The sequence below is a fragment of the Microtus ochrogaster genome, chromosome X, assembly GCF_000317375.1.
Source record: "Microtus ochrogaster isolate Prairie Vole_2 chromosome X, MicOch1.0, whole genome shotgun sequence".
NCBI classification, from domain to species: Eukaryota; Metazoa; Chordata; class Mammalia; order Rodentia; family Cricetidae; genus Microtus; species Microtus ochrogaster.
This window is the reverse complement of record NC_022026.1, coordinates 42,146,990-42,163,884: the sequence shown is the minus strand read 5'-3', so window position 1 is coordinate 42,163,884 and position 16,895 is coordinate 42,146,990. Positions and strand designations below refer to the sequence as shown.

General features: G+C 41.0%; 1 protein-coding gene and 1 pseudogene across 1 annotated transcript; one reads left to right on the top strand and one right to left on the bottom strand.

The window, feature by feature from the left end:
• Positions 1-285: 285 nt before the first annotated feature.
• Positions 286-822, bottom strand: LOC101982694 (FANCD2 opposite strand protein-like). Its single transcript, XM_013350565.1, has one exon. The coding sequence runs from the start codon at positions 820-822 to the stop codon at positions 286-288; it is 537 nt and encodes a 178-aa protein (XP_013206019.1).
• A 7,937-nt stretch (positions 823-8,759) lies between these two features.
• LOC101982218 lies at positions 8,760-11,259 on the top strand (annotated as a pseudogene).
• The last annotated feature ends 5,636 nt before the right edge of the window (positions 11,260-16,895 follow it).

Sequence of the window (16,895 nt, the reverse complement as noted above, 5' to 3'; positions counted from 1 at the left end):
TGGATTGGTTGGTTTGGGTGGTTTAACTGTTCTTCATCACATGGCCATGGCAATGGTAGTTTAGCGTTTAAATGTCTGTTTAGCCGAAATGTTCTTTCTTGATCAGGCACATTGGCCCTGATTCTGAAGAGAAAGGTGGGGAGAGGAGTTTCTCGATTGTCACAGCTCGACTGAGGAGCAAAGTAGCAAGCACGATGTTACAGATCGATGGACAGGTCTTTATGGGCTCCAGGTATATACCATAGAGTGTGGTGTGAAGTACAGGAGGAGTCGGACGGGGGCACCTTACTGGGAGTGCTGCAGGGCGAAGATGCACTTTTTGTATATCGCATACAGGAGGAGGATCGAGCGTAGCATCTGCTTGCACATAGCCACGGTCATCTCAATCTGAGGCTCCTTGAGTCCTGTGGGCCATTGTTGCTCCTTGCTGACAACTTTAGAGAAGGCCGATGTGTCTGAAACCCTGAAGGTTCCAGTCCACTTAGGTGGCTGGACTGTAATAGACCTGCCAAAGACAGAATCCACTCCAACGAGGCAGATCGGCATGGGCCTCTTAATCAGTACTTTCTTCTTGATGGTGGTCTCGTGCCCTGATGGTAGGCCAGGTGACTGTGGGCTCCCTGCTTGAACCACCCGTCGGCTGTCTAAGATAACAGCAACTTCATGAAAGCACCTTTGGATTTCAAGGTCAGAAGGGGTCTGTGGGAAGAAAGGAGAATTCCTAAAAGGGTGTTTGGACGAAATGGTAGGTGTTGTGTGCCGCAGCCATTGCAAATTCTCGTCCAGTGGGGTCCACGGTGAAAAGAGCTGGTATCCTGCCATTGACAGCAAGACTATACTCCTGCACAACACAGACTAGATAGATGGCCGCAGCTGAGTCTCTCCTCTTTTCTCCACACAGCACCTAGCAACCTTTGTGACCCAGACAAACAGAACCTGACCAATAGCGAGGCTCCAGGATGGAGGCTGGAGGTGCCCCTTTGTGAGGTGTCAGAACCTGCCCACTGCCCAGTCCTCAGAAAGTCAGTTGTGGAACTCTGGAGACCAGGCCCTTTTTTTTTGTCACATCATCACATTATGAGTGAAAGATGATAGTTTATAATTGTTTTCTGATGTGCAATAAAAGTAAATAGGAAATAAGATGTTATAATTATACCAGTAATGCAGAAAATGTCACTAGGTCACCTTTAAAAGCATCTTAAATAACATAGCATAATGAAAGCAATGAACAAACCCAGAAAGACATTCTCCCCTGTTGTTCTTGGTTTCTCTTCTTTGTGGTTCTCTTCTCATTGGATGTTTCTGCTCAGAAAAACTCAGCTGTGGTGTTAGAATATGGTTTTTATCTTGTTCTGTGTTATTTTTGTCTTATTTTTTGTTTTGTTTGTTGGTTTCTTCAAGAGCAAGCCTGTGTGTTGCAGTTGGAACTCGCTAGCACGTGTGAGGCTCTGAGTTCAGTCTCCAATGCTTAAAAACAAATAAAAAAATAATGGCTTGCTAAGTAGACTAGCCTTGACCTTGCTTTATGTCCCTAGGTATCTTAGTACACTAGGTAACTCAGGTTAGCCACCAAAACATGATCATCCTGCCTCAGTTTCCCAAATGCTGGAACTACAGTTGCGCACCATCATGCTTGTGCTTGTTCTGTTTTCATTTTTTAAATATATCTTTGAAGACAGAGGGGCATTCATGAGTATGAAGTAATGCCAGTGGCCTTAGAGAGCCAAGCTCCATGCAGGTGGAAAGAGAGGGGGCATTTGTCTAGGAGCCTCAAGTACCTCTAGGCATGTTTGAAAGTCAACGTGAAAAAAAAATCAGTGAGCTTTTTGGTAAGGGGAAAGGACAGATATCCTTGAGAAGAGTCAAGTGTAGGCTTCAGGAGAGGAATAGATGCCGAAGTAATTAAGGAGCAGTTAGAGAAGTGATAGGGAGGCTTTGAGGGTACACTAAAGTAGTCTTTCACTAAAGTTGAGGGGGAAGAGCAGAAATATCTTTGCGTAGTAACTTCCTTATCAAAATACATTTTTCATTTTCATTTTTAAAATTTCATCTTGCATTCCATCTACCACTCCCTTCCACTCCCCCCCCCGGCCTCTCCCCAACCTACTCCCCATCCACTCCTCCCAGTGGGTAAGGACTCCCATGGGAAATCAACAAAATGTTGTCCATTAATTTGGGGAGAACCAAGTCCCTCCCTCCTGCATTAAGGCCTAGCATGACATCCCACCATAGGAAATGGGCTCCAATAAATTAGTTCATGCACCAGGGATAGATCCCAATCCTACTACCAGTAACCTCACAGATAGTCCAAGCTTCACCACTGTCTCTCACTTATGGAGAGCCTAGTTTTGTCCCATGGAGGCTCCACAGCTGTCAGCCTAAAGTTCATGAGTTTCTATGAGCTTGGTGCAGTTGTTACTATAGATATCTCCATCATGATCTTGATTGATCTCCCTTGCTCACATATTCCCTCCTCCATCTCTTCAGTTGGATTCCCAGAGTGCAGCCTGGTGCTTAGTTATGGAACTCTGCATCTGTTTCTGTCAGCTGTTGGATGAAGGCTCTATGATGATAGTTGGGGTTATTCATCAAGCTGATTACAAGGGAAGGCAAGTTCGGGCTCCCTCTCCACTATTGCTAGGAGTTTTAGCTGAGGTCATTTTTGTGGATTCTTGCAAATACCCCTAGCACTAAGTTTCTCTCTAATCCCATAATGGTTCTCTCTATCAAGATCTCTTTTATTGCTCTTCCACTCCATCCCTCTCCCCAATTTGACCATCTTGTTCCCTCATCTTCTTATCTCCCAACCCCTCCTCTTTACTGTCCTCCTTCACCCCCAGTTTTTTCAGGAGAGCTCATTTATCCCCCATTCTGTTGTTTATGCTTGCATCTGTAGTTCCTGATCATTTGCCCATATTTTCCGTTTCCAGAGTTCCCTAGGTTTGTGTTTCATTTATTGCTTCTCAGTTTTAAAATCTTGAACCATTTCCTTTACCTGTTTGATTGCTTTTTCTTAGTTGTCTTTAAGGGATTTGTTGATTTCTTCCAATTTTTTGTTTGTCTTTTCTTCCATTTCTTTAAGGTAATTTTTCATTTCTTCTTCAATCATCTTCATAAAGTTTTTTCAGTGTCATTTTCTTTTGCTTCATCTGTGTTAGGATATTCATGTCTTCTTGCTGTAGAGCCACTAGTTTCTGGTGTTGCTCTATTGCTTTTTGAGTTGTTTAGTGTATTCTTACCTTGTTGTCTCTCCATCTCTTCCTCCAATCAGTATGAGTGGAGCCTGTGCTTTGGGGGGCTGGTCCCTCTTCCTTCAATTGGTGTGGCTGGAGGCTGTTGCTCTGTTGAACACACCTTCAGGTGTAGGCAGGGCTAAGCCTCCAGCAATTGATTCTCTAGGTGTAGATGAGCCCAAGGCTCTCAGATGGTCACTCTTTTTGGTGCAGACGAGACAATGGCTCCAGTGGTCACTCCTCCAGGTGAATGTGGTATCATGTCTCTGGTGTTCACTGCTCTAGGTGTAGGTGAGACTTAGGCTGAAATTCTGGTGGTTGGATAGTTTATGGAGGTCTGTGCTGTCACCATGGCCACACTGTGTTTTGGTGAGGTCTGGTCCCGCAGCAGAGCAGGCAGTGATGCTGTATCTTGGCATGGCCTAATTCCATGGCGCTTCACAATATTCTTATCATTTAAGCTCCTACAGAATATCTCATCAAACTTTGAACACTCAATGGCTTTTGTAACGCCAAATTCCAAAGTCCTTCCACAATCCTCCTCAAAACAACATGGTCATGCCTTTTACTCTTGGTACCAACTTCTGTCTTAGGGTTACTGTTGCTGTGATGGCACACCATGACAAAAGCAGCTTACTCTTCCATATCACAGTTCATCATCCAAAACAGTCAGGACAGGAAGTCAAGCAGCACAGGAACCTGGAAGCAGGAGCTGATGCAGAGGCCATGGAGGAATGCTGCATACTGCCTTGCTTACTATGGCTTGCTCAGCCTGATTTCTTATAGGACCTGATAACACCAGCCCAGGCATAGGACCAACCATAGTGTGCTTGGCTCTTTCCTATATATCACCTATTAAGAAAATGCCTTTTAGGATTACCTACAGCCTGATCTTATAAAAGCAGTTCATCAGTAGAGACTCCCTTCTCTGATGACTCTAGCTTGTGTCAGCTTGTCATAAAACTAGCCATTACAAATGACAAGCATGACATGATAACCCTGTGTGTGCAGCAGTAGCACATATACCTTGGCAGTAACCAATGGCCCTTTACTTAGACTTAAGACCAACTCCACAAGAAGGATACCATTCCTGGTGCTGGAAACCTAGCCAACTCCTCAGTGCTAGTGACATCATGGATACTGGAGGATAGTGGATAACCACTATTATATTAAACCATCATAATCCCTAACAACAGTCTATAAACATTTGTCCTTATACCCACAGATAAGTGTAGTCTTCACACCTTGGTGTGGGAAGTCTTTCTGTATATGTGTTGCTTTTATTGGATAATAAAGAAGCTGTTTTTGGCCAATGGCTTAACAGAATATAGCCAGGCTGAAATATATATATATATATATATATATATATATATATATATATATAGAGAGAGAGAGAGAGAGAGAGAGAGAGAGAGAGTAGGCAGAGTCAGTGAGAAGCCATGGAGCCTTGCTGGACACAGACACAAGCAGTCAGCTAGAACCTTGCTGATAGGCCACAAGCCTCATGGTAAAATATAAAATGGGTTAATTTAAGATATTTAAGAGTAAGTCAGAAATATACTTAAGCTATTGACCAAACAGTATTGCAAATAATATAGTTTTTGTGTATTTATTACAGGACCAGGCATGACAGAAACATCCACCAATGTGGGTAACTACATCCACATAAAAACCTGAGAAAGTTTGAAAAGGAATTCTAGACAGAAAAAACAGAGTTTAATGCAGCTTCTTGCTTTGTTTGCTAGAAGCAAGCAGAGACATCATTCTTTTTAGAAAGGTCTTCCTTATTCAGCAGTGACAGAAAAAAATACTGCACAGTTTCGAAACGGCTGCTTCCTGGACCATGCTGCTAGCATAAAATCTGACTCTTTTGGGAGGTCTGGCTATGGAGTATTTAAATGGGGTTTGTGAGGAGAGTGCTACAACTTGCTTAATGGCATCACAGATCTGCTATGAACCAACCCTAGATCTAGGGTGGAGAGAATGGCTCTCAGATGCAGTGAAGAGACCGCTGACATGTTGGACTGGGTGGGACCAAAAGGCAAAGCAGCCTTAGTCCTAGTAATGCTGTTTAACATCTTAAGAAGTGCTCTTGGACAGAAAAGGATTTCAGATACACAATAGAGCAGATTCAGGCATAAAATACCTCTAAAGGAGACACAGTGTGTTTAAAAAAATGTATGTAGGCTGGGGAGAGAGAAGAAAAAGAGTAAAGAGACAGTAAATGTAATATAAAAGAGTACAGACAGTCATGGATTAAAGGAGTAAAGATAATAAAAATATTAAACTTGTAGAAAAAGTAACAGAGTAAGAAAAATAAGCCACATAAAATTGAAATATACACAGAGAATCTGGATTATGTATATGACTGTGTTTTCTTTAAACTTTTGACTGTGCAGAAGATAAGTACAGAGAGATATTTCATTGTATGGGCTGCTATGCTAAATCAACATATGTACTTTAAAGGTATTTTGTCTTCAAAATTCGGGTCTAAGGATATGTTGCTTTGGAAAAGAGGTTCTTCTTTTGTTTTCACAGAGGATGAGAACCTGTAGATTCCTTCCAGACTAATGTGGTTTGATAGATCAAGACCCTCTGAAAGGTTGCTGTAAACACCCCCCAAAAATACTTTGCCCAAAAAAAGGGCAGAAAGCAGTTTGGAGAGAACTATGCCTTAATTCCCAAATATTGTTTATAAATGTTTGTTACCCTACAAAGAGGTAATTGTTCCTATTGGTAATCAGAAGATATACATTACAAATAATGAAGAAATAGAAATGTATCAAATAGGCAAAGTGATGAAGAATCTGGATGAATGGTAATATTGAACTATTGGTTAGATTATATGAAGTAATGCCCTGTGAGAATGTAGATAAGGTGAAGCCATTTTGGTCAAGTGGTATGTGTGTGGGGTAGGTGGGTAGGTGTTTGTCAAAAATTTTTAAGAGGACTATATTGAGTATATTCACTTTAGTTTTGTTTGGAGGAGGAAGTTGAAGGTCATGTAGTTGTTCATCACTGGGGGAATAGTAATGATGGCAGAGGTACATGATGAAATAATATACAGTATTTGGAAACCAGAATTTGGCCATGGAGTCCATAGAAAAGCATGGAACCAAATTTTTTTTCAGTAGTAATATGGTAGACATACAAATTAAATAGTAGAAATGAGATCCATAAGTAATATACATGCACAAAACAGCACTGTTTTTTCTAAGATACATTAGAAGTTGTATAATGTATACAACTCTTGAATAAATAGGTTCCTTTTCTTTCCTTTCTCTCCCCGTCTCATAGCTTTGTCTATTGATTTACCTGGGTGTGCCTATGAATTTTATTAAAATTCCACTGCAAATGTTTTTCTATGTTGTGAAAATAACAAAACATTTTCTCATAAAAATAGGAGTTAAGGGGCTGGAGAGATGGCTCAGTGGTTAAAAGCTATTGTGGTTAAGTAGCATTGGCTATTCTTTCAGAAGACCCAGGATCAATTCCCAGCATCAACACAGTGGCTCATATTCCTTTGTAACTACAGCTCCAGGGGATCTGATGCAATCTTCTGGCCTCTGTGGGCACCACACATGCATGTGGTACTCAGTTCTACATGCAAGCAAAACACTTATACATATTAAGCGAAATTAATTAAAAATAAAGGTAGGAATTGGAGAAGAGAGAGTAGAAGTGAATTTGATCAAAACACATTATATATATTCATTAAATTCTCCAACAATAATAAAATATACTTAAAATATATAAATATGAACATGCATATTTAAAAGCACTTTGATTTGGGTCAGTACAGAAGAATGCTATATAAAATACATAAATTAAATGTTTAATTAGATATATAAATTATATATAATTTTTCCTGGTGAGAGCAATTAACTTATATCCATGGTTACTTCTCCTAATGGATCTCTTTTAGAAAGTCTGTCTGCTTTGTTAGCCTGCATAGAAGGACACAGTAAGGAACTGACTATCAATAGAAGGAAAGCCAGCATGATTGATGTAGCCTGCTTCTGTGCGTTATTTTGCTTTTGCAATCCCTGTTGCTGGTTAGCCCTATCCAATGGAGGGTAATCAGTACTGAGAAAGCAGACAAAGAGCTCCTTTTCGACTTTCAAACTTAGACAGGTATTCTAGTGATACATGTCAGGACATACAAGAACATTTTTTGTTGTTTTTTTTACAGTCCTTTAGCACTAAAAAATTGTAAACAACTTGAATATCCACTAAGAAAAGTATAAATTTCCTTTTCAATACACTACTGTGAAACAGTGAAAATCAATGACTGGTGAACTATGTTCATCAAAAAGTATAGACCAATGTTAAATTATAAACTAATATCAAATACTAAAATCAATGATTGAACCTTCGCCTGTAATCAGATTGATGACTAATTTAATTGTCAACATAGAACCTTCAGCCAGCAACTGGTGGAATCAGATACAGAGATCCACAGTGAAACACTGGGCTGAGCTTCTGGAGACCAGTCCAAGAGAGGGAGGAGTGATGATATAAGCAAAGGGGTCAAAACCATGATCGGAACAGCCCCTGAAATAGCTGACCTGAGCTAGTGAGAGCTTACTGACTCTGGACTGACAGTGGGGGAGTCTGCATAGGACCAAACTAGGCCCACTGAATGTGGGGGACAGCTGTAAGGCTTTGGAAGTCTGTGGGGCCACTGGCAGTGGGGCTCATCCCTAGTGCCTGAGTTAGTGTATAGGAGCACATTCTCTTTGGAGGGATATTTTTATCAGCCTAGATATAGAGGGGAGGGCCTTGGTCCTGCCTCGAAGTGATGTATCAAACTTTGTTGACTTCCCATGGGAAGCCTTACCCTTTCTGAGGAGTGGGTGGGGGTGGGAGAAAAAGGTGGGACAGGAGGAGGGGAGGGAGGGAGAATGGGGATAGCTATATATAATGAAAAAAGACAGTATTAAAAATTCTTACATCAAAAAAATCAATGATTGAAAGGATATGTCTGCTTACATACAGTTTCACAAATATGTTTAAAAGCATTGTACACTGTACATATTAGATGAGTGTTGAGGAATATTATTTTAAGGTGTGTGACTTTTGTTTATGATGCACTTGTTTAACTCTGTGAAGCTGTGATTATTTGCCTGTCTAAAACACCTGATGATCCTAATAAAGATTTGAAGGCAAATAGCAAGGCAGGAGCAAGGATAGGCAGGCCTGGCAGGCTGAGATGATAAATAGAAGGTGAAACAAGGAAGAGAGGGAGCAAGATACGAAGAAGAGGAGAACATTAAGGGCCAACTACACAGCTACACAGCAAGCCACGGTGAAAGAAGTAAAGAAAGGTATACAGAAATAGAGAAAAATAGAAGCCCAGAGGGAAAAGGTAGTCAGAATAATTTAAGAAAAGTTGCTTAGCCAACTAAGCCAAGCTAAGGTTAGGCATTCATAACAAATAAGCCTCCATGTGTGATTTACTTGGGAGCTTGGTGGTGAGTCGCCGAAAAAGCCAAAACATTAAAACATCATACAACACCTCTTGAGTCACCCCCGCGCAGCCTAGGCTTGGCGTGCGAGTCGGATGCGCTCCGTGCCCACCCTGCTCTGTGCTACTACTTGGCTTTTCTGTCAAGATGCCTGAGGAAGTGCACCATGGAGAGGAAGAGGTGGAGACCTTTGCCTTCCAGGCAGAAATTGCTCAGCTCATGTCCTTAATCATCAATATTTTCTATTCGAACAAGGAAATTTTCCTTCGAGAGCTGATCTCCAACGCTTCTGATGCCCTGGACAAGATTCGCTATGAGAGCCTGACAGACCCTTCCAAGTTGGACAGTGATAAAAAGCTGAAGATTGACATCATCCCCAACCCTCAGGAGCGCGCGCTGACTTTGGTGGACACAGGCATTGGCATGACCAAGGCTGACCTCATCAATAACTTGGGAACCATTGCTAAGTCTGGCACAAAGGCTTTCATGGAGGCTCTGCAGGCTGGTGCAGACATCTCTATGATTGGGCAGTTTGGAGTTGGGTTCTACTCAGCCTATCTAGTGGTGGAGAAAGTGGTTGTGATCACAAAGCACAATGACGATGAGCAGTATGCCTGGGAGTCCTCTGCTGGTGGGTCCTTCACAGTGCGTTCCGACCACGGTGAGCCCATTGGCCAGGGCACCAAAGTGATCCTTCACCTCAAGGAAGACCAGACAGAATACCTGGAGGAGAGGAGGGTCAAGGAAGTGGTGAAGAAGCACTCCCAGTTCATAGGCTATCCCATCACCCTATATCTGGAGAAGGAACGAGAGAAGGAGATCAGTGATGATGAGGCAGAGGAAGAGAAGGGTGAGAAAGAGGAGGAAGATAAGGATGATGAGGAGAAGCCTAAGATTGAAGATATGGGATCGGATGAGGAGGATGACAGTGGCAAGGATAAGAAAAAGAAAACAAAGAAGATTAAGGAGAAATACATTGATCAGGAAGAGCTGAATAAGACTAAGCCCATTTGGACCAGAAACCCTGGTGACATCACTCAAGAGGAGTATGGTGAATTCTATAAGAGTCTCATCAATGATTGGGAGGACCACTTGGCAGTCAAGCACTTCTCTGTGGAAGGTCAGCTGGAGTTCAGAGCATTGCTCTTCATTCCTAGGCGAGCTCCCTTTGACCTTTTTGAAAACAACAAGAAGAACAACATCAAACTCTATGTCCGCCGTGTGTTCATCATGGACAGCTGTGACGAGCTGATACCTGAGTACCTCAACTTCATCCGTGGCGTGGTTGACTCTGAGGATCTGCCCTTGAACATCTCCCGAGAGATGCTGCAGCAGAGCAAGATCCTGAAAGTCATCCTCAAGAACATCGTGAAGAAGTGCCTGGAGCTCTTCTCTGAGTTGGCTGAAGACAAAGAGAACTACAAGAAATTCTATGAGGCCTTCTCCAAGAATTTAAAGCTTGGGATCCATGAAGATTCTACTAACCGCCGGCGCCTCTCTGAGCTGCTCTGCTATCACACCTCTCAGTCTGGAGATGAGATGACCTCCTTATCAGAATATGTGTCTCACATGAAGGAGACACAGAAGTCCATCTACTATATCACTGGTGAGAGCAAAGAGCAGGTGGCCAATTCTGCCTTTGTGGAACGTGTGCGGAAGCAGGGCTTTGAGGTGGTGTACATGACTGAGCCTATTGACGAGTACTGCGTGCAGCAGCTCAAGGAGTTTGATGGAAAGAGCCTGGTCTCTGTGACTAAGGAGGGCCTGGAGCTACCAGAGGATGAGGAAGAGAAGAAGAAGATGGAGGAGAGCAAGGCAAAGTTTGAGAATCTCTGCAAGCTCATGAAGGAGATCTTGGATAAGAAGGTTGAGAAGGTGACAATCTCCAATAGGCTTGTGTCTTCACCCTGCTGCATTGTGACAAGCACCTATGGCTGGACAGCCAGTATGGAGAGGATCATGAAGGCCCAGGCACTTCGAGACAACTCTACAATGGGTTACATGATGGCCAAAAAGCACCTAGAGATCAACCCTGACCACCCCATTGTGGAGACCTTGAGGCAGAAGGCTGAGGCTGACAAGAATGACAAAGTTGTTAAGGACCTAGTGGTGCTGCTGTTTGAAACTGCTCTGCTCTCCTCTGGCTTCTCACTTGAGGATCCCCAGACCCACTCCAACCGCATCTACCGCATGATCAAACTAGGCCTGGGCATTGATGAAGATGAGGTGACAGCAGAGGAGCCCAGTGCGGCTGTTCCTGATGAGATCCCCCCACTTGAGGGTGATGAAGATGCCTCTCACATGGGAGAAGTAGATTAGAGATGCCCTGGGAAGACCATGTCCTCTGTATAGTTTCCCTGTGCTCCCCTAGCAGCCTTGACTGGCCCTGACCTACCTGGCTCTCTGCTCCTGCTAGAGGATCTCTTACCCTGTCTTGTGCCTTAAGGCAGGAAAATCCCCTCCCACAGAATAGCAGGGTTGGGTATTGTGTATCGTGTTTTTTTTTGTTTGTTTTATTTGTTCCGGAATTAAAAGTATGCAAAAGTAAAGAAAATGCAGTTAAAAAAAATCACACAACAGACGAGCACATAACTTAATGGGGATTACACAAATAACTAGAGGTATCATAAAATCAAAACCAAGTGTGTTGATTTTGGGGGAGAGAGGGATAAGCATGTGGTAGGGAAGGTGACTCAGAATATTCCAGCTGTGTCTCTGATGACTATTTTTATAAAAGCAAGAGCCAAAGCAGCTGCCAGGATCTGACAATAGCGATAGGTATAAACACAGAAACTGATGAAGAATGCATGCTACCGCTATGTCACACTAGCATCACAATGTGCACAGAGACCCCCTGAAGGAGAGACATGAATAGAGTCACCCATGTATCTGTTTATGTAAGTCTATATGATGGTCCTAGCTTGATATCAATACCGGCCATGGCCACACCATAACTAAGGATCATAAAAGTTTCAGAGCACAACTCTACATGCAAAAGAGGATTTCATGAAAATAACCTACCTCTTTGCTCTGAATCAACACCTATGAATAACTCATGATTTTTTATTCATTGAAAAAACAGACAATGGTAAGACAGCAACATAACTAAACAAATAAATGGAACAGAAGGAAAACAATTGAGAATTAAAGAAAGACACACACTTCCAAGGGAAAAGCAGGTAGAAAGAATGACTGGAAATTCTAGACTTCAAAACAATTTTGCAAAACTGCGACTATTGAGTATCTTTTTGGTGAGGATGGAGAATACTAGTAGAATAAAAATAACTCATCAAACTGATGCAAATAGATGCTGGGGCAATGGCATTCATGTGATTGTTAATTCTAGAACCCTATACACAGTGAAATTATCAGTTACACAAGGGGAAAGCCAAGCTTTTTCGAACGGTAAGAATCCAAAAAGGTTACATTCTGCATAATCTTTATGAGAAAATTCCTATAGGTAGTACTGGGTATAGAAACTTCAGGCTCTATTCTGAGAATGGAGGAAGGAGACAGTTCCAGCATACTATTTGTGCAGATTAAAACCAGGTTTGTGCTAGAAATAGAAGTCAGAAGCTCCAGGCGCAGCTTATTTCACGGAACAGATAATACGAATGAAATGCTGGATCATGGTGTGGCGTTGGTGACTCACATTGTTCCTGTTTGCCTCAAACTTGCTGTGTGCCAAGGATGACCTTGAACTTCCGATCTACCTGCCTTGACCTCCCCAGTGATGATATTACTGAAAAGATCTACTATGCCCAGAAAGAAACACCATGCCCAGTTTTATGCCAGGTTGGACATGTAGCTTAGTTGGTAGAATGCTTACCTAGTATTAAAAAAGATTTGGATTTGTTCTCTTGCACTGCATACACCTGTACGGTGATGCATGCCTGTAATTCAGTGGTAGAGGCAAGAGAATCAGAAGATCATGTTCATCCTCAGGTACATAACAATTCAAAGGTAGCCTGGGTTATGAAAAGTACATATGCACAATTAAAGGTGGTTGCAGATTTCTTTCTTATTTTTGTCAACTCTACAGTTGATAAGAGACTTATTTCCTTTTGCTTAAATCTAGCTTGCTTTGATGATTCCAAAAGTCATTCAGTGAGTATCTAGACTAAGAGAAAAGCCTCATATCTTGGCATGCTCAGACTGAGATTTTCTATCATTGGGAGCCATTCACCATGTAAGAAATGCTGGTTTTCCTCAATGCTGTGCTAGCAGAAAGTCGAGCCTCAGGGAAATGACCCTAGGTTTGCTAAGGCTTGATAGATCCAGCTAGTCTCTCAGTCCAATGGTAGCTAGCCATTTGGGAAGAATTATCAGACCTGTGTCAAGCTGCAGTAGGTCTGACTCCATAATCACCTGATTGCAAGTCCTTGGGAGACTTTATTTGGGGACCACCAGTTGAGTCCATTACTACCCCAATAGGCTTGACAGTAACTGGCTCTTTGTTTCCACATCTTGGGCTGGTTTTCATTGGTTATTGCTTTTGATTTGGCAATGATGCAGGCTTGAATCCAGGAACTTGCATATACTAAATAAATGTTCTATAGCTGAGCAACATCTTTGACCTTTTGAGATAGTTTCTAATGTATACATGCACAGTGTGTTTTCATTTTGTCAGTATGAAAAAAGGAAAAAATCTACTGAAACTCCAAGGAATCTTTAAAAGAAACCTAGCAAGTATTGAGTTTAAATATAAGGAATTCAAACATGCCATAATTTCGAGAAACTGATGTACTTTAATAAAAAAATTAAAAGAGCATCAGTTATAGTTAAGTTCAATGAACGTTATTTGAAATGACTCAGGAAACAGGATTTTGATTGTGTAGAGAAAATTCTTGTAGCCCAATGATAATCGTAACAGAAATGTTGATTATTTGAGTAAGGAGACCTAAATCAAAGTAACAATGACTTCTCTTTGATCAGGAAAAGGGAAAGAAATATTATTCCATACATATGCATTGATATAAATATAAGATTATTTTTGTCATAATGTATACATGCTTCTACTTCTGTTTAGGATATTTTTATATTGATGCAAATTAAGGATATTTTGTCGTATTGCACTATGCAGTTTTACCTCTGATTAAAATATTTTTATATATTGTTACAATTTCAAGGTCATTGTCCTTATACTGTTTATCTGTTTACAGATTGTTTATTTTTATAATGTGAAGCTTTAGTGTTTAAACTTTATAGGTTATTAAATTTACAGGTTAATAGTCACCCATATTTGTCACACTTATAGTTATGTTAGTTAGGTTTTCTAGATGCACAGTGATGTATTTCATATAGATAGGTAATCCTCAAACACATCAAAGACCTACAGAATATGACATTTAAATATTTTAATAACTTAAAATTCTGTTGATGTGAGACATGACTGCTCCTGGTAGCACCCATCTATCTACTCCAGAGAGAATGATGTGCACCCAATACACTCCATATGGAGCTTGTTTTCTTTTTGGCAAAACTAGCCTATTGGGCAAAGGACTGCTCTTGACTAGATTGCTGACAGTTAGCATGCTGTCCAATCCAGACAAGAAGGACTCAAGGAAAAGTGACTGCTGAACCTTGCCACGACAGTCTTTCAAATTTTCATGTTCCTGAAAATGGTCTGTCAGGGATTCTATGCCTATAGCCAAAGTTGGATGCCCCAATGTTGCAGAGAAACTTTAGGTAACTGTTCAGGCAACCAGTTGTTTCTGTCATTGTTTGCATTTTTTGGAAGTCGTTTGCTTGAACTTCTGACTTACTCAGATAATAAATAATACTTTCATTCTCAAGTCTTTGATGGATTGAAGACTTGATAGTTATAGTTACAATCATCTTACATTTTAGCTAAGGTCATACTAGGTATAAGACTTAAACTCTTCAGAATAAGACAACTATTGGACTAATCTCTGTAATTTGTCAATTGCTTATGGTCTGGACATTTAGAATGTATTACTTGCTTGATGTTGTTCTTGTTGGTTGTAGTTTCATTTTTATGTTATTTCCTTTTCTTTCTTCTAGACAACTTGATAGTTATTATTGTATATAGTCTTATGTTATGATCAGAACTTTCATTTTTATTCTAATAAAGCAAAATTTATTATTTATTTTTTATGTTTATCATCAGCATATTGTTGATAAACCCTTTTATCGTTAATGAATTTCTTTTTTATGATTCTTTTTATTTTTTTTAAATTTCATTTTATATGCACATCACAGTTCTAACTCCCACGATCCCCTTGCCCCCCCCCACAGCCCACCCCCCCATCCACTCCTCCAAAAGGGTAAGGGCTCCCATGGGGAGTCAACAAAGCCTGGCCCATTAAGCTGAGAAAGGACCAAGCCTGCTCCCCCCCCCCATATTAAGATAAGTGAGCATGGTATCCCACCATAGGGAATGGGCTCCAACAAGCTAGCTCATGTGCCAGGGATAGATCCTGGTCCTACTGCCAGGGTGCCTCAGATAGACCAAGCTGCATAACTGTTTCCCATATGCAAAGGGCCTAGTTTTTTTTCCCTTGGAGGCTCCACAGCTGTTGATCTAGAGTTCATGAGCTGCCTCAAACTTGGTTCAGCTGTCTCTATAGATTTCTCTATCATAATCTTGGCCTCCCTTGCTCATATATTCCCTTCTCCCACTCGAACTGGATTCCCAGAGCTTGACTTGGTGCTTGGCTGTGGATCTCTGCATCTGGTTCTGTCAATCGCTGGATGAAGGCTCTATGATGATAGCTGGGGTGTTCACCAATCTGGCTACAGGGCAAGGCCAGTTCAGGCGCTCTCTCCACTATTGCTAGGAGTCTTAGCTGGGGTCATCCTTGTGGATTCTTGGGAATTGCCCTAGCATCAGGTTTCTCCCTAACCCCAGAATGGCTCTCTCTATTCAGATAACTCTTCCATTACTCTTCCACACCATCTCATCTTTCTTCTCACCTATCTTGTTTTCTCATGTTCCCGTCCTTCATTTGCTTCCCTTTACTGGCCTCCATTCCCAGTTTACCCAGGAGATCTCATCTAATTCCCCTGGCCAGGCCACTCCAGGTGACCCTTTTAGGGTCCTCCTTGTTACCTAGATTCTCTAGAGCTGTGGATTGTAATTTGGGTGTCTTTTGATTTACATCTGTTATCCAATTATGAATGAGTACATACTGTGTTTATTTTTCTGAGTCTGGGTTGCCTCATTCAGTATGATTTTTTTTAGTTCCATTAATTTGCCTGTAAATTTCATGATCTTGTTATTGTTTTTACAGCTCAGTAATACTCCATTGTGCAAATGGAATGCATTTTCCGTATCCATTCTTCTATGGAGGGGCATCTAGGTTGTTTCCAGGTTCTGGCTACTATGAATAAAGCTGCTATGAATATTGTGGAACAAGTGTCCTTGTAGTATGATTGGGCATCCTTTGGGTATATGCCCTAGAGTCATGTCATTGGGTCTTGAGGTAGATTGATACCCAATTTTCTGAGAAACTACCATACCAATTTACAAATTTGCTCTCCCACCAGCAGTGACTTACTCCATATCTTCTCCATCATAAACTATCCTCACTATTTTTTTTATCTTACCCATTCTGACAGGTATAAGGTTGTCTCTCAGAGTCATTTTGATTTGTATTTTCCTGATGTTTAAGGGTGTTGAGCAATTCCTTAAATGTCTTTTGGCCATTTGAGATTGTTCTCTTGAGAATTCCCTGTTTAGCTCTGTACCCCATTTTTAAAAAATTGGATTATTTTGTATTTTGATGTCTAGTTTCTTGAGTATATATATATATATATATATATACACACACATAAAGATATATATATATATATATATATATATATATATATATATATGAGATTAGCCCTCTATAATATTTGGTAAAGATCTTTTCCCATTCTGTAGGCTGTCATTTTATCTTATTGACTGTGTCTTTTGCCTTGCAGAAGCTTTTCATTTTCAGGAGGTTTCATTTATTGGTTGTTTCTCTCAGTGTCTGCGCAACTGGTATTATCTTTAGGAAGTGGTCTCCTGTGCTGATGTATTCAAGGCTACTTCCCAGTTTCTTTTCTCTCAGGTTCAATGTATCTAGATTTATGCTGAGGTCTTTGATCCATTTGGACTTGAGTTTTTTTGCATGGGGATAGGTATGGATCTATTTGCATTCTTCTACATGCAGACATTCAGTTATGCTAGCATCATTTATTGAAG